Genomic DNA, 24936 nt, shown 5'->3' on the forward strand with positions numbered 1-24936 from the left:
ATGATTTCATATTATTCCAAGCAATATGGTTTTTTTTTCTTCTGTCAACACTGGGGCCTCATACATAGTTATATATCGAGCTGATGATGCGGGCTGCTGATAAGGAATATAACTATGAAATCCAACCTAATCAGATCCAGAGTATATATTACATTATGTTGATTGGCACAGGAGTAGTGACAGAAGAGGCAAGTCAAATCAAAGTAATGTATATACTAGGGCCTTGTATAATTTGACCGGTTCACTTTCAAGTTTTTCTGCCAATCAAAGATTGAGAAAACATAGCCTATAGACATGCCACATAGATTTAGCTTTTGCATCCAAGATAATTCCTATGTGAGAATATGAACACAGACCCATAATGGGGATTTGCCCCTAAAAACTGCCAACAGTTTTTGTGTAGCAAATGCAGTACAGTAATCCACCAACAAAATGTGCTAATTAATGTCTAGATGCCTAATGCCTGACTAATGTCTCTCTACTCACTAGGTCACCAGTGATTTTATCCAATTAAGAAGCTCCTCTCTTTCCTTAAGTATTTCATTGGCATCTTCAAATATCTTAAGGGAAAGCCAGCACTACAATACATCTTATACCTTTGGTTCAGTGTCAATGAGTGAAGTCTTTCCTTGACTTCTGTAAGTTGCCCTAGCCATCGCCTTTTCTGAATGAAAGTTCTGGTTGGGGAATGTGCTGGTTTTTTGTTTTATTTTGGTTTTAAATAAATTTTAATACTACTTGTTCAGGCTTGTTGATTTGCTTCACAGTTGGGATCTAGCTGACAAGCTGGTTGGATGACAAAATGCAAACTAACTCTGTGGAGTCGAGTTATGTTTTATTTGCCTAATACGAAGACTGTTTTCCATGAATTATCTGTAAATGTGGGGGATGTAGAGAATCAACTCTCATTCAGAGACAGAAACTGATAAAAACAAATAGGTGGAAGAAGACATTCCTGTTGCAAAATCTTGATTCTTAAAAACTAACCATAATTGGGATGGCTGCTTGCCTAGTCAATTTTAACTCTTCAAGGTAACTCATGCCTAGCCAGGGCTTTTTTGTTATCTTCATTTTTATTCTTCCCTGTACGGTATAACTGTTCTTTTTCTTTCCCCATCTTCATTTTTACCAGATAATCCATGGATAAAATGGACTTCATCACAGAATCAGCCTTCTATGTGAAACAATGTTTCAGCAGAATATGATTTTTTTTTTCTTTTAATGACCCTGTAATCCTATTCATCGGGGTTGAATCGGGACGATTGAATGGAGCTGAGCATTTACTGGCCAGATGCCCTTCCTGACACCTACGTGGAGTTCACAGCAGACAATTACTAATTGTGCCCAGAGAGAGAAATATCTGCCATTACCTAGGAACAAACTCATAGCCTCCTGATTGTGAAGCGAGAGCCCCATCTCTAGGCCATCACACTGCTCCAGCAGAATATATGCGATTTGTCATCATTTTAGACATTGTCTATCCACTGCAGGATGAAGGCCTCTTCTGTATGTTTCCATCCAATATGGTCCTGAGCTTTTTTGCCAATTGGGCCTGCAATACTTGCTGATGTCATCAATCCATCTTGTTTTAGGGATATGAAATTACCATACATTAAATCAATTACTGGTTCATTTGGACAGTATCACCTCAAGGACTGCATACCCAGAAAATAAAAACCCTTCAATCTTGTCAGAAGCAAAAACATTTATTCAGAGATGATTCTCTACTAAGTGGGCATCTTGCAGCTTGTATGTATATCCTAGCACCCTAAGATGGTCTTGTTGAAATTCAATAGCAAAATACCATGTTTCAATAGCTATTTTCTTATTATATATTGCATATACGTACATCCTCAACCTGAAATCAGTGTATTTTGCCTAAATTTGGTGGAGGGAGTGTACCAATAGGAACAGGAATGAGAGTCAAATCATTCCCATCCCCACCTTTAGCATTCCTGGAAAAAGACCCAAAGTCTTTTGGGTCTAGACTGAAAGTCTAGGGAGTTTTATTGGTAGGTGATTAAGGGAGGGAATGTAGTTGTTTATGGATTTCACTGAATTTATTAACTCATCGCAATCCCACAGGATATTGTGAGCATACCATGTCAATGAGAAGAAAGCCAAGAACATAATAATAAATGAGTGAACTGGAATAACAACTCCCTCCCAATATTACAATGAGCAAATATAAGCCCCAAAGAAAACCCAAGAAATGTGCCCACAATTTTAATTAGCAGGAATCAAAACTATGTTAAAATGAAAATAGTTTAAATCTATTTCCAGGACTGCAGCAAGTAAAGGCTGTACTTTGGGGGGGAGGGGGGGGGGAAGTATTCCACAAAGTGAGGACTATACCAAAGAAGTTCTGCTGTCTCACTCCTGCCTTGTGGACCTCACAAGGGGAGGGAAATTTCAGAAGGCCTTCTCTCAATGACTAAACCAAATGGACAGATTCTGACATATCCTGGTATACTCCAGAACGGGAATGGGTTGCCTCCCAAAGCCAGACATTTCTATTCCCATTTCCCACCATTCCATTCAAAAAGTGCAAAATCATACTGGGCTCTCATCCTTTAGTTTAGCTCTTACATAATAGCTCTTTAGCTACAGTATGTACATGGATATACAAACATCAAAATCCCAAACTGTCCATATCTAAGATCAATTTACAGACTCAGGCTGTTCGCAAGAATGAGGGCAAAAAAAAAAAAAAATCCAATCCCACAAAGCAAAAACAAGAGAACCATGGCAATTTATTGAAGACAATGCCCTTTGAAAAAATGCCTATGAAAATCTCATTTTCATAGCAAAAGAGACAGTAGCAGCCAATAAACCCTGGGCCATTGACAATTCTCTGGCCAACCAAAAGGAGGTGACTTCCCTGAAACAGTGGTCTCTAAAACCTAGCTCTGGTCCAGAATTGCTTCCTTCACTGCACAGAAAATATTCAAAGCGAATCAGGCTCATGCATTTGAGTGTGATCCAGTTCCTATTTATGCAACAGATTGGCTGCAAGAAAGCAATGGCCAAATGCTGCCAATGGCTACCATTTGTGCTTACCCTTAGTATTAAAAATTCTCCAGGCAATGTGTCAAAAAAGTGACCTTTTCTTAAAACGGCATCATGATGTAATCGGATCCAAAATTATGGATGAGACAAAGTATTGTGTTTCTGCATTATCAGAACAGATTACATATGATGAAGAGATGAAATATAGTGAACCATTTTCTCAATGCCTCAACTTCCAAGATGTACTTTGTTGGCAATTTTCAGAAAACATGAGTTAAAAGTTCAGTTTGAAATAGGATGGGTGCATTGCTGTCTTCTTTCTTCAGAAGTAGGAATGCCTTCTGTAGACTGCAGCATTCCACACACACAAGCAGACATTAAACTGGGAAATGCGAAGACTAGAAAGAAGAGTTTCCTCTTTTATCCAAAACAGAGAAACAATTAGCTTAAAAATCATGAGAAAGCCAACTGAGCTATCCCAAATGGATTTCCCAGTTTAAATGTTGTTGCCTTGTTTAGTTCCAAGCCAAATGATGTCAACACTGATGAATCAGGGACCAATTGACTATCTGGGTCCCACAAAAAGTGTATTTAACAAGACAAGTGAGAACTGGCTTGGGAATTGGCAGTACTTTAAAAAAAGTGAAGAGAAAAACAAAAAGAACACATACACAAAAAGAATAAACCAAGATGTTCCTTTACAAAGAAGTCAAAATAGGGGGAAACCTAGCTGGCAATGAGCAGTATCCAGCCTGCTGAAGAATGGCAAGTATGGGAGTGGACAGTGGAGATCCTCTGGCATACATATCTGGACATATCAACCAATGTAGATCCGATGGAAGTCATTGGCTCCAAATGCAGCATTGCACTTGGGACATTTGCGCTGCCGAGTATCATAGCGAGTCTTCACACATTCAAAACAAAAGACGTGAAAGCATTTGGTGAGCACAGCATCCTTCTTCCGCATGTTGCAGCAGGGGCAGGTCAGGCGAGCCTTTGGGAAAAACAGGGCAGAGTTTAGGAGCAGATGTTTAACAGACAAATCCTCCCCTTTTAGTCCATGAGGGAGAAAATTCTTCATCCTGAAAAGGTGAGAGTTCTCTTTCCTTCCATAAAAGGACACTTTAAAAGTTCTGCTTACACAATATATTTCCCAAATGAGCCAGCCCCAACTCTTCACTAGTGGCATTTTCTATTTTTCTCCAAACCTACAAAGATATGCCCAAACCCACCACACCCAAGAGTCTATAGGCCTCAAATGATCTACCTTATAGTCTTTGATCTCCTCCATGAGGATCTCATCACAGTTGGGGATCATGTCTGGTTTCTTAGTTGTCTCCAGTTTTCTTCGTAGCCGTGAAATATCCTCCTACAGGAAAAAATATTAGTCGGGTAGGCCTGTTATCTTCTTGCCTTTCAGATGGCAGGTTCCCATTGTAATGGAAATAAATCTGGTAAAAGGTTCATAAACACCTACATTTTGGCTTTTACCGTCCTACAGAGTTTCACATGAATTAGAAAAATTCATGGATCTATTTTAAGTTATTATGAAAATGAGAAAGCTGTAGTTCTTCCATTATTATTAGAGCCTTGGAGAACTCTTTTGGAACTCAAAACTGAATTAAAATTGATATGTGAATTGTAGGAGCTCCAGTGTTCAGTGCCAGCATTGACAACTAACAAAAGCAACAGCGGAAACAACTGAAAGTGAGCCATGTAACAGTGACCAAGCTATCAAACTACAGGAGCCAAAACACTGTCAGAAAACAAGAGGCAGCCATATAATCTGAATTAGTGAAACTGGAAATAAAGACAAATTGTGAGAGGTAGCTAGCCAAGCAAAGGACTGCATGCCAGTTACCTGGGCTCGTTTGAAATTGAACATGTCTTTTTCCTTCGTTACACTATTTTCCACAATCTCATCCTGGAAGTCATGCAATTTCTTCTGAGCCAGCTCCAATTGGGCCCGAAGGTCATCAGCTAGCTGAGCAGCATCCATAGCCTAAAAAACAAAACCGTAATGTTTCCCCATTCCACTTATTGAAATTAACACAAGAGATAGCAGCACTCTAAAGGTTAAATCAGAAGTTTCATCTTATTGCTTTGGGAATGTATGTAAACTTTTTTCTGGAGAAAAACAGAAAGGAGGGAGGGAGGGAGGGGTTCAGCACTTACCTACAATAGTCACTACTTCCAGTAGTGACTATTGTAGGGTAAATAACAGGGCCTCCTTGGCGTAGGACAAAACTTCTATTTGAGAGCCTAATGGCCTTTTGCTTGAAGATTACAGCAGTATCAAAAGAAAATGAGGGGACTAGGGGACCTGTACCAGTTCTGACTGCAAAAACTCAAATCTAACTCTGCAGAACATGTGGGTGAGCCTGTTTCTTTGGTTTGATGGTCCCCAGCCTATTCTACTAGCTTATTCTGCAGATAAACATGGAAATATTGCTGAAAGTCCAGGAAGGGAGGAGGGGAATAGAATGGGATTAAATGGAATATGTTAGGTAAGGGAGAGGGAATTGGGGGGAATGATGGGGGAGAAGAATCAGTCCAAAATATATACAAATACATTCTAAATCCCATCTCCTTATCCTATACCAAAAGCCAGTTAGGAAATCTTTATGGAAAGCTCTAGCCAAGAAGACAACCTAACACCTACTTTATTTTCATCTCACTGCAAATGCCTTTGCCCAGTTTCCTAGGCTTTTAAAATACTGCACAATGCTTTGTTCCCCCTTTAATTATTATAATTACTTTTGCTTCTTCCTTCTGAAAAATTATTTTTATACTGTGGTATTTTATTGGTTTTTTTTTTTAAACCTGAAACTGATTTTTAGCTTTTTACAAGCTGCCTTGGCACTCTAATTAAGGAGAGGGTAGAGTGAGAAAATAAATTCCCCTGTGATCTACCATACAGAAATGAAACCTGGCAGAGAAAATTCCCCCATCCCCAGTGATCTATAGAGCCAACATCATTCCTATCTTCTGATGTTCTCTGCAGGCCTCAGAGATTCCACCCTCCCCTGCTTTTGAAAATTCAGTGCTGGAGGATTTAGACTGAAGGCCAGGAGAAAAGAAAAAGGATTGCTTCTCCCCCCCAAAAAAAAAACCTGCACCAGTTAAAAGGGACTGTTCAGTCTTTTGTCTCAGAGACTGCTGTTTTTGTCAGCAATGTTAATGTGTTGTCCAGAAATGGCCAGAGAGGAGAGATCCAACATTCTTGGGCTAAGGTTCACTCAAATGCTCAACTAATTGCTGATCTACAAATTAAGGCAGCCCTAGATGTCTGGTCAATGGGACCTGCAGTTCATTCTCATCTAAGAATTGAAGACACAGAACTTTGGTTGACACAAAATTATACGTTGCAGTCCTATTCTTTTCTGCATGTGTATTAACAATGCAATAATCAAAATCTCAAAACATTATTATCAAACTCTCTTCTTATGACATTCACCCCCCACCCCCAGTTCATTCTACTTTTCATTTATCCTCACAACCATTTTTTGCTGGAAACTTTCAAACTTCTAATTATTTACATCAGACTACTCTATTAATTTTTTTTGAAGTTCAATTTTTTCCCCACACTCTTGCTTCCTTTTGTCCATGAAATCACTTTGCAGCATTGCTTTTTCTCCTAATTACAGAATCATTTGCGATTTCTCTTCTTAGGAGGGAGAAATTTATCTGATCTAGCTATCTGTCCCTATGGAGAGACACATTTGAAAGGATTCACACAATCGGAATAGCTGTTTTTCATTTTGGGGGCCAACCTAAGTCTCTCAGGCTTTCAATAAAAATTTCCAGTCATCTAGGGAACCTATCTGTTTCTAAAATAGAGACGTTTGCAGCTGTCAATACATTCCACTCACCCTCTTGGTGCATATTTCATAAATAGATATATATAGTCTTAGCTTGAGGATCCATGTTCAGTGACCATTCAAAATTGCAACGGTGCCGAACAAATGATAGTCATGACTAACCCTTGAAGTTACAGTCATCACAGCACCCAGTCATATGATCGACAGGCACTTGGCAGTCCAGCCACATTTACAACCTCAGCATGCACTTCAGTTCCTATCTGCATATCTTCTCCCACCACCTCATGTCTGCCCTTTTGCCACCCTCCAATCCACCACTCCTGATGCCTCTGCCTCCATGGACTCCGCCAACATCTGCTGGCCCTTTGTTGACACTAGGCGCACTTTTGACAGCAGCAAGAGGAAGAAGATAACATAGTTGGCTGGGGTGATCATTTAAATGGCAGCAGCAGAGGACGTGACAGCCAAAAAGGCAGAGATGGGAGACAGGCAGTGGTGGTTGAAGCACACACGTTGTAATGGGGGAAGTTGAAATGGAGGTGAGCCCAGCAGGGCAGTGGAGCCTCTGCCAAAGGCAACTTGCTGGGTCCAGCTGGGAAGGAAGCAGCAGGATAGAGCTGGCAGTTGTTGCAGGGCAGAAGTGCAAGGTCCTTATCTAATGATGGGGCAGTCCTCACCTAGTGACAAAAGCAGGACTACTAAACCTGGCCTTGCTAAGTGATACTGTTATGTGATGCTTCACCTAATGACCACTATGCTTAACAATGGAAATTCCAAGGGTTGCTAAGTGAGGACTATCTGGCTTGCTTAACATTCACAGGATTAATTTTAAGAGCCTTCAGATTGAGCATATGAGAATCCAAATTCAGAGTTTACAGCTGTGAAGAATGGAATCTTTTCCAGTTTCATTGCCCTGGAATAGCATGGTCTTTATCCTACAATAATCTCTTAAAACTACTTAACTGAAGGGTGTCTAAGGAAATAGGAGCAACTTCTAGGAGGGAAATTCAAAGTGACTGCTTGTTTCTATAGATGACCAGATTAAGTATCTTCCATGTGATTCTTATTTAGCATAAGGCTGATTGACAGAAGCCAGTTCAGGATGGAATTCCATGTAGATTTTGGTCAGGTTACACTAGGGGTGTCAAACTCACGTTATCAGTGTTGTCACATGACGTATCACAACTTTTTTCCCTTTGCTAAACTAGGCATGGCCAGCGCGTGATGCACCCGAGCCATGGGCCACAAGTTTGACAGCATTGGGTTACACCCAAGAATATCCTTCCTTAGAGAACTGATTAGGCACAAGGAAGAGGAAGCCAGGATAGTATTTATCATGGTGCCACTGCTCTTAACACATATTTGTGGATCTATTCCTATTTCTATTATACATAAAAATGCATAATACAGTATGTATAAATGTATACAGTGGGGCAAAAAAGTATTTAGTCAGCCACCAATTGTGCAAGTTCTCCCACTTAAAAAGATGAGAGAGGCCTGTAATTGTCATCATAAGTAGACCTCCACTATGAGAGACAAAATGAGAAAACAAATCCAGACAATCACATTGTCTGATTTGGAAAGAATTTATTTGCAAATTATGGTGGAAAATAAGTATTTGGTCACCTACAAACAAGCAAGATTTCTGGCTCTCACAGACCTGTAACTTCTTCTTTAAGAGGCTCCTCTGTCCTCCACTCATTACCTGTATTAATGGCACCTGTTTGAACTTGTTATCAGTATAAAAGACACCTGTCCACAACCTCAAACAGTCACACTCCAAACTCCACTATGGTGAAGACCAAAGAGCTGTCAAAGGACACCAGAAACAAAATTGTAGACCTGCACCAGGCTGGGAAGACTGAATCTGCAATAGGCAAGCAGCTTGGTGTGAAGAAATCAACTGTGGGAGCAATAATTAGAAAATGGAAGACATACAAGACCACTGATAATCTCCCTCGATCTGGGGCTCCACGCAAGATCTCACCCCATGGGGTCAAAATGATTACAAGAACGGTGAGCAAAAACCCCAGAACCACACGGGGGGACCTAGTGAATGACCTGCAGAGAGCTGGGACCAACGTAACAAAGGCTACCATCAGTAACAGACTACGCCGCCAGGGACTCAGATCCTGCAGTGCCAGATGTATCCCCCTGCTTAAGCCAGTTCAGGTCCGGGCCTGTCTGAAGTTTGCTAGAGAGCATTTGGATGATCCAGAAGAGGATTGGGAGAATGTCATATGGTCAGATGAAACCAAAGTAGAACTGTTTGCTAGAAACACAACTCGTCATGTTTAGAGGAGAGAGAATGCTGAGTTGCATCCAAAGAACACCATACCTACTTTGAAGCATGGGGGTGGCAACATCATGCTTTGGGGCTGTTTCTCTGCAAAGGGACCAGGACGACTGATCCGTGTACAGGAAAGAATGAATGGGGCCATGTATCGTGAGATTTTGAGTGCAAACCTCCTTCCATCAGCAAGGGCATTGAAGATGAAACGTGGCCGGGTCTTTCAGCATGACAATGATCCCAAACACACCACCCGGGCAATGAAGGAGTGGCTTCGTAAGAAGCATTTCAAGGTCCTGGAGTGGCCTAGCCAGTCTCCAGATCTCAACCCCATAGAAAACCTTTGGAGGGAGTTGAAAGTCCGTTTTGCCCAGCGACAGCCCCAAAACATCACTGCTCTAGAGGAGATCTGCATGGAGGAATGAGCCAACATACCAGCAACAGTGTGTGCCAACCTTGTGAAGACTTACAGAAAAAGTTTGACCTCTGTCATTGCCAACAAAGGATATATAACAAAGTATTGAGATGAACTTTTGATATTGACCAAATATTTATTTTCAACCATAATTTGCAAATAAAGTCTTTCCAAATCAGACAATGTGATTGTCTGGATTTGTTGTCTCATTTTGTCTCTCATAGTGGAGGTCTACCTATGAAATTACAGGCCTCTCTCATCTTTTTAAGTGGGAGAACTTGCACAATTGGTGGCTGACTAAATACTTTTTTGCCCCACTGTACATATTATACATATCTGCATTTGTGGATCTATTCCTGTTTTTATTATACAACTTAGTTTGAGTCCCGTTTCTTTTATTTTTTTTAAAGTCTCCTTCACAAAGTTAAAAAACGAGGAACTTTTCCCACGGGATTTTAATTTCATTATACACACACACACACACACACACACACACACTTATGACTACAATTGAGCCCAAAATGTGTTGCTAAGTGAGAAATTTGTTAAGTGAGTTTTGCCCCATTTTACGACTTCTCTTGCCACATTTGTTAAATGAATCACTGCAGTTATTAAATTAGTAACACCATTGTTACGTGAACCTGGTTTCCCCATTGACTTTGCTTGTCAGGAGGTTGCCACTGGTGATCACATGACCCCAGGACACAGCAACTATCATAAATGTGAGTCAGTTCCCAAGTGTCTGAATTTTGATCATGTGACCATGGGGATGCTGCCATAGTCACAAGTGTGAAAAATGGTTATAAGTCACTTTTTTCAGTGTTGTTGTAACTTCAAACGGTCACTAAGCGAAACTGTTGTAAGTCGAAGACTACCTGTATATATCTACTTACTTTCCGCTTGTTCATCTCCAGGGCCTGGGTTCGCAGGCCCAGCTCCTTTTCTCCAGTGCCAATGTTGTTTTGTAGCAGATGCTCTTTCTCCTCCAGCTTGCGCACAACTTGCAGCTGGGCATCCACCTTCAAGAGGCAAAAACAAGGAAGAGGGAAGCATTCGATTTAGGATTTTGCATTTAGTCAACTTATTTACAGTTCTGTCTCTTAGGATTGGAACCTTTAAGTAAACTGTACAGTTCTGCTTGTTTTATAATAGGGATTATGCTTTTTGCCCAATATGGAATGAGAAAATAAGTACAGCCAATGGAAATCTTCCCTTTAATGGATCCTGAAATGTCAAGCAGTCATAGCTCACCTACTTCTAAGCAGGGCTACAAATTAAAAGATGCTGAGCCGCAGTGGTGCAGTGGATAGAATGCAGTACTGCAGGCTACTTCTGCTGACTGCCGGCTACCAGCAATTCGGCAGTTCGAATCTCACAGGCTCAAGGTTGACTCAGCCTTCCATCCTTCCGAGGTCGGTAAAATGAGGACCCAGATTGTTGGGGGCAATATGCTGACTCTGTGAAAGCACTTAAGAGAGGGCTGTAAAACACTGTGAAGCGGTATATAAGTCTAAGTGCTATTGCTATTGCTTCAGGAATCAATGTCTACGCTTAACACCATATTCTGCATTCCATATGCTTAAATAATGTATTTCAGATTTTAGTCTACCAAATACATTGTGACAAAACCGTAAGGCAACTATGGAAATTATGTCTCCAAAACACAAGAACTTTTTCAAATGGCTAATTTAGACTTTCATGCCTATGGCCCAAATCATGTAATTCAATATTCTTTATGGTATTAAGAAAGCGTTACCCCCAAAATCCTGAGATATGACTTGCATGTTTGCACTTTTCAAATTGTTGCCCCCAAATCCACCTAATATCCTGCTTCCCTCTAAATAGTAAAGTTTCTTTCTTCATCTTCCTAGCATTCCTCTGCAATGATCATGCCTGGATCAAAAATCTATTATTGCTTCAGAATAGGGATGAATTGAAATCCCCCCTCCCTTTAAAAAAATATGGCTTCTGCGGTATACAAGGGGCAAATCATTACCTGAATGAGTAGGGTTGAAACCTGTAGCCCTTTTTTGAGTGACTACTCAGAATAGCTTTATTAAGGGTATTCTGGAGACTTAATGCATTTATCTGGGGAACGTGAAGCAAAAAACCCCATGCCACTAAAAATCAAACATTTCCCCCAAATATTGGCAGCTTGACATTTGAAGGAATGTCTCAAAATGGGGCTGAAGTCACTCGTAGTTATAGGTTGTCTGCCCCTATGTAAAAAGATGCCATATTACCATCAAACTGCTCAAAACTGATCTCTGGAAGGCTAGGGACAGAGGATATTCCTCAGTCCTGGTCCTGTTAGATCTCTCGACAGCTTTTGATACCATCGACCATGGTATCTTGCTGCGGCGCCTCGAGGAGTTGGGAGGCACTGTTTTACGGTGGTTCTCCTCCTACCTCACTGGACGCTCGCAAGTGGTGTTGGCGGGGGGGGGGGCAGAAGTCGACCCTGAGGCCCCTCACATGTGGGGTTCCCCAGGGGTCAGTTCTCTCTTCCCTGCTGTTTAACATCTATATGAAGCCGCTGGGGGAGATCATCCGTGGTTTTGGGGTGGGTATCATCAGTATGCTGATGATACCCAACTTTTTATATTCACCCCGAATCAGCCCAGTGATGCCCTCGACGTGATGTCCCGATGCCTGGAGGCGGTGCGGCTCTGGATGGGGAGGAACAGGCTCCGACTCAACCCTGCCAAGACGGAATGGCTGTGGGTACCGGCGTCTCAGTTCCAAGGGAATATTCCATCTTTGGTCATAGAGGAAGAGGTGTTGCCCCTGCGGATAGGGCGCGAAACTTAGGCGTCCTCCTGGATGCACGGTTGACCTTAGAAGATCATGTTACAACCGTGACCAGGGGGCATTTGCCCAGATTCGTCTGGTGCGCCAGTTGCGCCCCTACCTGGACCGAGATGCCTTACGCACGGTCACCCATGCACTCGTCACCTCCTGGATCGACTATTGCAACGCTCTCTACATGGGGCTGCCCTTGAAAACCACTCGGAGGCTTCAGCTGGTGCAGAATGCGGCCGTGTGGGTAGTGATGGGAGCGTCCCGACACTCCCATGTCACACCCCTCCTGCGTGACCTGCATTGGCTACCGGTTGCCCTCCGGGTGAGGTTCAAGGTGTTGGTGATTACCTATAAAGCCCTATATGGCTTAGGCCTGGGGTATCTGGTGGATCACCTGCGGCCAGCAACAGCTCCCCATTGCTCCGTGTGCTCACACAGAGAGGGCCTACTTGGGGTCCCGTCGGCCAAGCAATGTCGGCTGACGGCCCCTAGAGAGCGAGCTTCTCTGTAGGCGCACCTACCCTCTGGAATCAGCTCCCCTTGGAGCCTCGGGTGGCCCCCGACGTTCGCTCCTTCCGCCGTGACCTTAAAACATGGTTGTTTCACCAGGCTGACCTGGACTGAAGGGGTTTTAATGGGAATTTTAGATTCTTTTATCGTTTGAATTTTAATCTGGACTTGTTGTTGCTTTATTGCTGTGAGCCGCCTTGAGTCCTTGTGGAGAAAGGGCGGCATATAAGTCCGATAGATAGATAGATAGATAGATAGATAGATAGATAGATAGATAGATAGATAGATAGATAGATAGATAGATAATTGTGGTAAAGATGTACACAAAACCCAGTCTTAAAATGCAGTCTCTCGTTGATGACAACAACTGCACCTTTCAACTTATGTCTTGGTCAAAGAAGTTAGACTTCTGGGTTCCTATTTCGCTCCTCTTCTCATTTTCCCCACTTGCCTGTGTCTTCAGGGTAAGAACCTGGTCTGCCAGCTCCTCCTTTTCCTCTTTTAATAGCTTATGGATCTGGTTGGATTTAATGCGTTCCGACATGAGCTTGAAGTTGGCGTCATCTTTTTCCCTCAGCTGTTGCATCAGGCGGATGTTTTGCTCTTGCATGTCTTCAAAGGCCTGTCCTGTCACATCCATTTCAGATAGCAGGGCTTCTTCCTCCTGCAATTGAGAGGGAAACGGTTTCCACTTTTCCTGGATACTATGATACAAGTAGATAAATCTGTCAGCGCTTGACAGGAGGAGATATAAACGATGACTTTTGAGTAATATCATCATGCAATTAAATACAGGAAGTGTATTCTTTAATAGCTAGAATTGGGACTGTCAACTCAAGTCACTAAGCAAAGTGAAACAGCAACTGTGAAACAGCAACTGTGCTTAAAATCTCACTTCGGCTTTCCTTTGCTTTATGGACCTATGTGTTCTGCCCCAGCTACGGACCCCAAAGAACACAGCAGACACAAAATCTATAAAAAGCTTATTTTACTCAAATAACTCAAATAACCAATGGCTGTTAATAAACTTTCAAACAGCCTACAAGAATTCTAAGATAAGGTCATCACAGTCTTACTAGGGTTGGCAGAAAGCCCAGAAGCAATTTTGCAGAGAATCCAGACGTGAAGGAGAGTGAACTAAAGTTGTTCCCTACAGCTTGCTGCAATCGGCGTTCCTCCTTAAATAGGCTAAGGGAGTGGCCAATTAGTTCCAAGCCTTACTCTCGAAGAGACCTCCTCCTGAGAAGCAACTCCTGCCTTTTGGCAGCTCTGCGCGCCCTTGCATTGAGAAGAGGCTCCCCCTCTTCGTCCTCTTCACTTAAAGGAGCTTCTGGAGGTTCTGAAGGCCCTGGCTGAATCCCTGCATCTGGCACATCTTCTCCAGCCTCCTCACTGTCCGACTCAAGCGCCAACTGCACCGGCTACTGGCGCAGCAGCACACCAGCCTCCTCATTGTCTTAATCAGCTACAATCCGCACAGGTCACTGAGGGGCCACAACACTATGAAGGTTATAAAGGCAAAGACTGGCTGCAAAGTCATCTTTTCATCACCTTCGTAAGTGGAAAGGTTGCTGCATGAGGCAGTCACTAAATAGATTTTATATTGCAATCTATGTATTTACTTCAGACATCGGGACTCAAATATATAACAGTAGCATTTGAACGCTGGCATCATCATAAGCATGTCATCATTACGGTATCATCAGTTTGTGATTATGTTTGTTATGAAAAAGTAACTATCGGGAGCTTCTAGATTTTTTTTTTTAGTTATTGGCATATAATTTAAACAAATTTATTAATTAACATAAATTATCTAATGTAGTATATCCTGGATTCTACCTTTCTGATACATATAATTGACCACAAATATGCATTTTCCTAGCAAAGTAGATGACTCCATTTGGACATGGATATCTGGTGGGGGTGGTACTAAGAAGAGAGAAAAATATCAACATTCTAAACTCCAATCACCTCTTACCTAGTTATTAAGAATAAATAAAAGATTTAGCATCCTTGAGGAATAAGACTATTAGCCCTACTTGCCTCTCAACCATCTCATTACTACTTCTTACCTGTTTTGCCATGGCTAGTTTCTTCTGCAAGTATTCTATTTGTTCTTCCACAGCCCGGATTTTTCGGAGAGCGTCCTCATCAGCCATCTTTTTGCTCTCTTTCTTCTCCTTATCCTCCAATTCCTTCAGTCTTTGTCTTAGCTCTTCCAACTATACAAAGCAAAATTGTCCAAAATTGTTCAAAAAAAAAGGGGTTTTTTTGAAGGCATAGAAAATGAATATGCAAACAGTAAAGGAGGAGGATAGCTCAAAGGTTCCTAAGGTTGTTCAGAATTACTTGGAGGAAGTAAAAAGAAGGCTTGATAGATTTGCTAATTAGCACTAGACAGAATGCCAACTTACAAAATTTCACAAAAAAGAGGACTGCATCAACCCACTGAACTGTACTGTGACAGTTGGAGAGAGGAAGAGGAGTCACATCACTGGTTTAAATGAAAAACAAAACAAAACCCAGAAGTGATTCCACTCCAGTTTTTGACACAAAAAGATGACGACTTGTGGCACGTTCTTTTGTATTCATTATAAGATCAGTATGTCACTAAAATCCAATACCCAAATATTCTTCTTTTCCTGTTCTCTTTGTTTGGTTCCTGTTCTTTGTTTGTTCCATGTCTTTTTAGATTGCAAGGAAAAGGCAAGGATTCATTTTTATGGACTTGTAAGCCAAACTACTTTTTAAAGCACCATAAAACAATCTGGAAACTTGAAGTGGAATTGGAAGTGATCTCCATTGAATATTTAAAGTCTATCCCTTTATATTCTGCATTTCAAGCATTCAGATTCTGCTTGGTACAGTTCCAACTGACAAGCAGAATCTGAATGTTTGAAATACAAAATATTAAAGGATAGGCTTTAAATATTCAATGGAGATCACTTCCAATTCGACTCCAAGTTTCCAGATTGTTTTATGGTGCTTTAAAAATCAGTGTCCATTATATTATGGGAGAGATTAGAACAGAAAATACTTTGAACCATATCAAACATGATTACCTCAGCTTTAGACTTCTTTTCAGCAGCCATCAGTTGCACTTTGTCTCTCTGCTCTTTGGGGGCAGAGCGGTACATATCTAACAACAACTTCATTTCTTTCTGGCTCTCTTGTGCCTTCCTGAGTAGATTGGAAAATAAAACAGAATTTGTAAGGGTAAAACTGTATAGCACTGTCTAGTTGGAAACAACAATTCAGCTCACTCTTCCCACTAAGTTAGGGCTTATTGTCCCCAGGAGTCATGTTGGGGACAAAACAGGAAAAAAGGCTATTCATTTTGTTCTATAACTGTGCTGGAATAAATCAATAAATGATCTCGACTCTAGACAGTGTCACAACTGGAGGTTGCAACACCACTTCTTGCTAAGTGAAAGTTCCAAGAAGGTGAGTGTCTCATAGGAAAAAAACTAAAAAAATGCTGGCTGTGGAATATGATGGTATTGCTTATCATCAGCCCTTTGCAAGTGGCGTAGAAATTGCAACTTATATGGCTGAAAGGCTATTAATTGGTGCTGAATGCTGTGAGCATCTAGCACAGATGCTTCATCACTTTACTGGTGCAGCCAGCCTAGAAGCAATCCTAGGTGACTTCCACAAATCCAGCGATCCCCTTTGTAAATTGACAATATCTGCAAAGTTTAACCCAATGTTAAAAAATGAAAAACACTTTTCAAGATCTAGGACCCAACTTCAATCCCTCTGTTATTTTTCTTCTCTCTTTTTTGGACACAGTAATGTCACAAAATAAAAATCATCTTCAGCTATCACAGTACAACTCTCCAATGAAAAAAAAATATGCAGATCAACTTACTTAAGATCTGCTTTCAATTGTTTGACCAACTCAGCTTCTCTCTTCCTTCCATCATCATGTTTCCCTTTGTCCTTATCTTTGGTAGATTCTCTCTCTTTCTCAGATTCCTTTTGCTTCTGCTTTTCCCTTTCCCTTTCTTTCTCCTTTTCCCTTTCCCTTTCTTTTTCTTTCTCCTTTTCTTTCTCCCGTTCCCGCTCCTTTTCTCGTCTTTCCCTCTCCCGTTCTTCTTCATCTCTTTTTGCTTTAGTTTCCAAGGCATCCTCAGACGATCCCTTGGAGGTTGCAGCATGAGAAGGATCCTCAGCTTCCTGTTTGATCTCTGGTGGTTCCTCCTTGGCATCTTCAGTGCTGGATTGGGAGTGCAGGACAGCACTGCCACTGCGAGAACGAGTCTGGAGTAGAAAAACAATTTATTAGGAATACTTTTGATACAGGTTTTCAAAAAAACACTCTTCTTCTTTATCTTCATTTTACAGTGGTAACCAACACACACCAAAGCAGAGTTTTAAAAATGGGGTAAGGTGTGAGACTTTTTTATTCACTCAAATGTGAAAATAGAGATCATTGTATATTATCCTTCATGCCCTGTGTAGTTGATACATGCAAATATTCTGCTCTGAAGATGTAACATTATTGATAGGAGCAAGAATGCTCTGTGCATAAAAATGGAAAGATACTTTAATTCCCACAATAGATGGCTGGCTGGAAAAAAAAACTGATGGAATTAGCAGAGATGGCTAAATTGACTGACAGAAGAATACAGCTAGAGAAGAAACACTTCTCGACTTTGTGCCTGAGGTGGAAAAAAATGAAACTCCGACTTTGGGTTTTGCTGATTAGATAGGTTGTTGTAGAAATGGCTAGTATGTATTATTATGGAAAAGTAAAAAGTTGAGGCTGTATATTATTATGTTATTCTACTGTGCTAAAAAGGGTAGGAAGTCAATGCAATGCTATTCTTTCCTTTTCCCCTTTTATACTGCACTTGTCTTCCCTTCTTCCTCCCCGCTTTCCCAACTATTTTCATTTTTCTTTGTATTTTATATTTTGTTAAAACTAATAAAAATTGGAACTTGAGGATGGAATATTACGCGGAATTCTGAGACATTATAATACATTCTGGGGGTGGGCCAGCAATCTTTAAAAACAAATTTTTCTGAAAGAGGCCATGTATTGTAGTGTTCTGGACGTGGTCTGGAACAGTTAAGAGAACCTCCTATGATCTATCTCCAGACTGCAGTATTTTCCGCACACAACTTGCTTTTCTTCAACTGTAAATTTCATTTACTGTACGTTTCTGTAAAAATAGCCCGAATGGATCAATTAAAGCAACTAAAACTATTTGGGTAATAGTTAAGAAACATTTCTAATAGGAAATGATAAATATCAAGCACTGTCTTTAAAAAAGCACAGCTGGTCATGCAAACAATATCCCACATACTCTTCAAACCTGAACTAACACACATCCTTTTGCTTCCAGTTTTTTGAGACAATCTCTATTTTTCCATTTCCCTTACCTTGCTCAAGTCAGACTGAGCCTCCCTCAGCTTCCGCTTATATCTCAACACCTCCCCTTTTAGCTGGTGATTATGATTTTGGAGACTGCTGATGAGGTGGCGCATCTCTCGATTGATGGGGCCTACAACACACACACATAACAGATGTGTTATATCAACTTCTCCTCAATTTTGCCATTAATAATCATTCCTCAAATAGACTAATTCCTAGACTAATTTTAACCAATGAAAATTTATATCAGGGACGACTAATACAAGTCTCCAAAACAAATGAAATGTCACCTCTCAATGACCAAAGACTCTCCTTTTGACCTCTGATCATTTCCAGTTACTGAAATGCTGCACACAAAGAGAGTGTCATATTCATATTATTCACAAGAACTTTGCAGATGATCAAGTAGCAGCCATCCTTCAAAATGGTGCTTATAAAGGGCTTTAGCTCCTGCGATTCTAGCAATCCAATTACAAAAGGACCTATGGTGGAATAAAAAAAATTGCAAGAACACACAGAAAGTGCCCTTAAAAAGCTCCATGCTAATAGATCAAAAATACTGTGCTATAGAAATGGAAACCTCATGACTCACATCCATCCACCCATCCATTAGATTTGTGTGTCATCGTGCTTCAGACTTACTTAAAAGATCATATAAATTTTAAAACTAATGGCTCTTTTTAGTGTTCAGTCATAAAGAGCTATGTCATTGGTGAAGTTATGCAGTGTTAAAAAGATCACTTGTGCAAATGGTTTTGCAAAATCAACAAAGTAGGATCTCTATGAAAGACCTGGTATGAATTACCTGCTTGTTCATTAGCTGCAAGAGTCTGTTCAAATTCAATCCGCAACATCTCATATTCCTTGCGAACCTGGGCAAGAGTGTCTTCCAGCTGAATAACCTCTGTTCGTAATTTCTTGTGTAAACTGACTTCATCCCGCTGGCAAGGCAAAACAATGGCTACTGCATTAATACTGCCATGATGAAGAAAGACTGTAGATACATTTTCTAGAACCATAATGGATATTTCAGTAGCAGAAAGTATGCAGTTTACTTGAAACACAACTAAAATATGATATCATCTATTTCTGTCTGCACTTTTTTTTTTATTCTAAACCCTTTCTGAGGGATTTTGGCCAGAATAGTTACTTGCTATTTATCTACTAGTAGCTTTTGTCTTTGCAATCTCCACCTGATTATCCTGATGTTGAAACACAGGCTTTAAAGTTTGTGTTGCAACAACATTTTCACCTTGAAATGTTCCAAGCCAGCAAGAACCACATATTATATAACTGGGACTAGTAGGAGTTACTGTCTAAAACATCTGGAATGAACAAAGCTGCAAAAGATACAACACCCACTTTCTTATATTTTCAGGACAAAGTAAGGGACACAAAGGGAGAAAGACATTACCTCAATCAGTTCCACCTGACGCTGGTGAGTACTTCGGGTACCATGTAGCAAAGTGCGGGCTTCATCCAGTTGTGATTTTAACTGGAGACTCTCATTATATAATACAGAGAACTGGGACTGCATGCAACGGTATTCTGGAGTTTCCTTCACTACCTCTTCTACTGCCCGCCTTAGATCCACCTGTTTGGGCCCATGAAAGGAAAGAGAAATAATTCATATATACTTGATAGAAATAAAGGCAACAAAATGCAATTGAAAAAAAACACTGAGCCACTGCATCCCTTTAATATAATATAAATAATATAAAGTGATTTATATTATTAATCAATTTGACATCTATACCATGGAAATTCCCAGGAAAAAAGGAAAGTTACGGGTTTGCAAGAAATTTATAACCTTGGTTCCTACTACTGTCTATATCATTCTTTCTCAGTCTAGGCAATTTGAAAATATGTGGACTCAAACTCTCAGAATTCCCCAGCCAGCATGTTGGCTGGAGAAGTCTGAAACTTGAAGTTCACATATCTTCAGGCTGCCAGGCTGAGGAACACTGATCAATATGGAGAATGCCAGCTTTAGTTTTGTTTCTTCAACTGATCATTGCCTACAAACAAAATATGCTGGAACCCAGTTATTTATCAGTTTGATGGCATTGCTGAAACCATGACACCCCAAAGACATGCCAATGTACTTTCCCCAAGAGCAATTAGTTTTCAACATTGCCATTCCCACACCTGCAACATTGCTCTGAATGCTTGATTTTTATAGAGACCTGACTTTATTTTATATCATGAATGATGTCACCTATTAAATGTTGCAATTATAACATTGAAACAAGGCTAAAGTTTCAAGACAATCAATTGTTCAACTGGATAATCAATGTTATTCCAACTGCATATTCCTTGCAATAAAATAAGTATTACAATATGTCACTAATTTCAAGAGACATTCAAGAGTTCTCTAAAGCAATGGAATGATCTTAATATCTTAGATTGTGTTTTTATTTTTTCAAGTAAAATCAAAACACACAACATATTTAGGATATCATATATACAAGTTTGCTCATGTATATTTTGGGCATTCTGTAAAAAGAACTATGCAGATGGACACTATGAGAAGATGGACAATTCAACAGCCATCTAGTTAAAACTAAAGAAATCTGGGGGATTTTCAGAGACTAGATCAGTGATGGCTAACCTTTTTGCTGTCGCGTGCCAAAAGCGGGGGGAACACGGGGGGGTTTGTGCACGTGCGTACCCACACCCATAATTCAATGTGTCCCGCCCCGCCGCACATGCGCATGTGACCCCCCCTGCTCCCCCCACTTTTGGCACGTGATGGCATGGTGGGCCCAGTAGGCCCATTTCTCACCCTCCCCAGGCTCCAGAGGCATTATTGGAGACTGAGGAGAGCAAAAATGGCTTTCCCCCCCCCCCCCGAGGCCCTCTGGAGGTCAGAAATAGCCCATTTCCCCACTTCCAGTGGGCCTAGAAGGCCCGTTTCTCACCCTCCCCAGCCTCCAGAGGCTTTCTAGGAGCCTGGGGAAGGCAAAAACTGCTTCCCCCCCCCCCCACCCGGAGGCTGGAAACAGCCCATTTCCTGACTTCCGGTGGGTCCGGAAAGGCCAAAAATCAGGTGGCCAGTGCACGCATGCATGCTGGAGCTGAGCTAGGGCAATGCTCGTGTGCCCACAGATATGACTCCGTGTGCCACCTGTGGCACACGTGCCATAGTTCGCCATCACGGACTAGATGGAAGAGTGCTTCAAAGCTTAACTATCTGGTTTTCAGCTGTATGAAGAAAATATATATTAAATAATGTATGTAATAATCTTGTCATTAGGAATCTGTTTCTATTTTGGAATAAATATCAGAGTAGTATTTAAGATAATATAGACAAAGTATGTTGCTAATATCTCCAGCTTGCTTTATTAGTCCAGAGGGGGGCAGCATTGCATCAGACAAATCTGCTTCCTAACTATACCCATTACAATTAAACTAATGTATTAAAATCAACGCAGCATATAGAGAATGTGGAGTTATACACTCTTGTAATACTTTTTTTAAAGAAAAAACAGAAAGTAATGATGAATTAAGACAATAAATCAAAGCAGTTTATATCTGCTGAATTCTGCCCATACCATAGACCTGGAGCGGTTGCAATTTATATCAGTTTGAAGGGTCAATAATATCAGGTTTGGTATGTCATGTTGAGGGCTGTTCTCTAGAAAAGGAGACGTTCAGAACTTTTAAGAGATTAAATGGATGTCTTAACAAATCTGCTAGACTTAAGACTTTACAAAACTTACCAAAGCTTCCTAAAATGTTTAAAAAGGACCAATACATTCTTAAATATGAGAAGGTTTCAGGTATCACAAAAGTGATACCAGCAGGCTGCAATTCAGTATGGATGCAAGTTTTGCATCTCTGTCCTACATTTAGAGCATGCTCATTTTGACAAATAGCGAGCTCCAGGCTAGGTAGGACTCTGCTTGTTTTATTCAGACCTTGGGCTCTTGTAGTAAACTAAGAAGTTAATCATACTGATCCTTTGGATACATTTGGAACAATTCATCATTCACACTCTTCCTCTTGAGATCTGGCAGGCCCCTACCCTTTTAACTTTCCAGAAAGCACTTAAGAACTTATTTTTCTCCAAAGTATTGTTATGGACTGCACTGAGGAAGTTTGGTTGCAAATCAGGTTTTTCTGTTCTTGGTTTTATTGTTTCCTGTTTTACTGCTTATATTCCTGGCTTGTGAGCCACCCAGAATTTGGTGTTAAGATGGGTAGCTATATAAATGTCATTAATAAATACATAAATTCGTTATACAAATGCAATGATCTGCCTTTTATGGGAGCTGCTGTGGTTAGAAAGGGCTACCTTTGGCTCCAAGAGATATTCCTGTGGGCCAAAGCCTCTTCTTGGAAAGAGAGCTTTTTTCAGTTCCTGGATTGGTCTGTCTTCCTCCACATATCCAGATTGACTATTATACTTTGATGAATAAGCAGCAGACTGTAAAGGTTTGGGGTTAGGACGCTGAACAAAACCAAGGGTCTTCCTGACTTAAATTTCTGATAGTGTCCACCAAGTACTGCAGAGATTTCATATCTGCATACATTCCTTCATCCATTCAGAAGACACACCTGGGAAAACTGGTCCATTCAATAACACAAAGACAAGAACTACTGACTCTTAGATGGACTCCAAAATTAAAGCCTTGCAGATGTGAGAGTGAACTACACTTTCAAACTTAAGTTTCCAGACTTTTGGGAAACACATGCCCTATTCATACCTTTAGCTTGTCATTCTGAGTTGTCACCTCCTCAAGATCCTGACGCAATTTTTCTAATTCACTCAAACGGTTTTGGGCAAGCTCCTTGTTTTCCTCAAGTTCTGCATTCATCTCCTCAAACTGCAAAATGGAAGAACACCAGGACCACAAATGTGTAACATCCTATGCTTTATGCTCTCTCTCTCTGATCCCCCCCCCACTACCTTTATGCCACTGAACCTTAAAAGTTACCTTTCGAGAGTTGATTGTGATTGTACCTCCATAGAGACTGCTACCTGCTCCATATACCTTGTATCCTTTTGAGTTTACCTGTAACATTTACAATTTTAAAAAAACATGTATTAAGATTATCTGTTTTGGAACATTTAACAGCTGTTATTACAAGGGTACTGTTCACAAAGCTGCAAATTGTACAAAATGAAAATTTATCCAATTGGAGTTAAGGACTGATCCTCACTGCCAGCATTAAATAGAAAATGATAATGTATTTGGTCTCCCCAGCTTTTTTGAAACTGTTGTTTTAAGATTTCCCTCTGCATATATAAAGGTTAAAAAGCTTTTTGGTTGCTTCTCTGTATGTGCATTTTAACTTTTGAAACTAAATTATCAATAGCAATAATTTCTGCCCCTCATGGAAATGTATACAGATAATGCAAAAAAATGGATTAGAGAAATATTTAGCCATGGTAAATACGTACTTTATTCTGACTCAAAACAATTTCAAATGAGGTGTGAAAGCAAGCCAAATTCCAAAATATTATTTTATTTTATTAATACATTGCTTTAATACAATTTTGTTTCTTTCAGGGAAAGGCAGTAAGCTATTCAAAACACTACCACAAGCTATTGGAAATTTTTTCATAATAAGTGAGCAGCCCTTATCAGCTGTCCAAAAGGAGGTTTCCACTGTCTTTCAAAAACAATTTTCCAAGATGAAATTTAAAGTAGGAAGCCTTTATTTCTGAAAAGTGGTATATTAACACTGTTATATTATACTTCCTCCAATTTTATCCATTTGGTTTCCAGTTCTCTTTTAAAAAAAAAAAAAAATCTGCTATACTTTACAATCACTGTGCAACTTCAGAGACCTTCACTGAAATGCAAAATGCCTACCTAAGTAGGAAAGAAAGTCCAAGCTGATGACCACATTTTCACATTAACCGAGAAATATTACCGTGTATGTTCCTATTTTTTAATCTGGGACTGCTACTTACTCTTTCTAGAACATCTGCCAGGTGCCTGTTCAACCGCTGTTCTCGTTTGCGGATTTTGTCCGTATCCCACTGCAAGTCTTCAATTGTCGTTTCTAGCACAGATACACGAGACTCTGCTGTCTCTACTTTCCCTTGTAATTTGGAAAACTGAGGCAAAGAAATTAGAAGGGATGGAAGTTAAATGAGATTCCTGTGTTTATTCTAGAGAGCAACTACTCACTTTTGACATTCTGCGTGTTACACACTTAAATTTTACTTATACCTTCACGAAGGATGCCACTGCCACATGCTTGCAAAAAAAGGAATTTTCAGAGGCTACTAATGAAACTTCCCTCCTTGCTCCTCCCTTCCAACTGCACCCACAACCTATCCCATTCAGGATGTCACTGCAAATTCCACAACCTATACACTATATGCATCCTACGAATAACTCGTTTCTGTGCCACAATGTTGAACCACAACTCTAAAGGCACCTTCACAACATGAGAATCATTTCTGTTTTAAAATGCCAGAGTTACAGAATACCTTTTCTGAAGCAAATGTTCATGCTGACTAATAATTATGGGATTGTCCTCATACAACAGAACAATGAATTAAATTGCAGGCACACTTAAAACGGAGAACGCAAGTTTTTCATTTATTAATTTTCTGTTTAAGAAATGTATGTCATGTTTCTCCCCAAAAAAGAAAGCATTGCTTTGACAGACTCACAATTTTTAAACTGAATATTAAAAAATATTTAAAATGCCTTTATAGCTGAAAGCAAGACACAAAAGGGAAAACTGA

General features: G+C 40.4%; 1 protein-coding gene across 2 annotated transcripts in view; it reads right to left on the reverse strand.

The window, feature by feature from the left end:
* Nucleotides 1-1685: 1685 nt before the first annotated feature.
* The window catches only part of RNF20 (ring finger protein 20), a 30588-nt gene continuing 7337 nt past the window's right edge, over nucleotides 1686-24936 (reverse strand). For both annotated transcript variants that reach the window (XM_070938548.1, XM_070938549.1), the window contains exons 7-20: nucleotides 24151-24297; nucleotides 23168-23245; nucleotides 22937-23056; nucleotides 19642-19821; nucleotides 19033-19168; nucleotides 18236-18357; nucleotides 16719-17110; nucleotides 15910-16027; nucleotides 14920-15069; nucleotides 13299-13511; nucleotides 10429-10554; nucleotides 4871-5011; nucleotides 4277-4378; nucleotides 1686-4003 (exon numbers count right to left, since the gene is read on the reverse strand). In XM_070938548.1, the coding sequence (XP_070794649.1) occupies nucleotides 3827-4003; nucleotides 4277-4378; nucleotides 4871-5011; nucleotides 10429-10554; nucleotides 13299-13511; nucleotides 14920-15069; nucleotides 15910-16027; nucleotides 16719-17110; nucleotides 18236-18357; nucleotides 19033-19168; nucleotides 19642-19821; nucleotides 22937-23056; nucleotides 23168-23245; nucleotides 24151-24297 (2202 nt within the window). In that variant the 3' untranslated portion in view covers nucleotides 1686-3826. The remainder of the gene's footprint in view (nucleotides 4004-4276; nucleotides 4379-4870; nucleotides 5012-10428; nucleotides 10555-13298; nucleotides 13512-14919; nucleotides 15070-15909; nucleotides 16028-16718; nucleotides 17111-18235; nucleotides 18358-19032; nucleotides 19169-19641; nucleotides 19822-22936; nucleotides 23057-23167; nucleotides 23246-24150; nucleotides 24298-24936) is intronic.

Source organism: Pituophis catenifer, unplaced genomic scaffold (genome assembly GCF_029215685.1).
Source record: "Pituophis catenifer annectens isolate HBS135680 unplaced genomic scaffold, rPitCat1.0.hap2 SCAF_2, whole genome shotgun sequence".
Taxonomy (NCBI): domain Eukaryota; kingdom Metazoa; phylum Chordata; class Lepidosauria; order Squamata; family Colubridae; genus Pituophis; species Pituophis catenifer.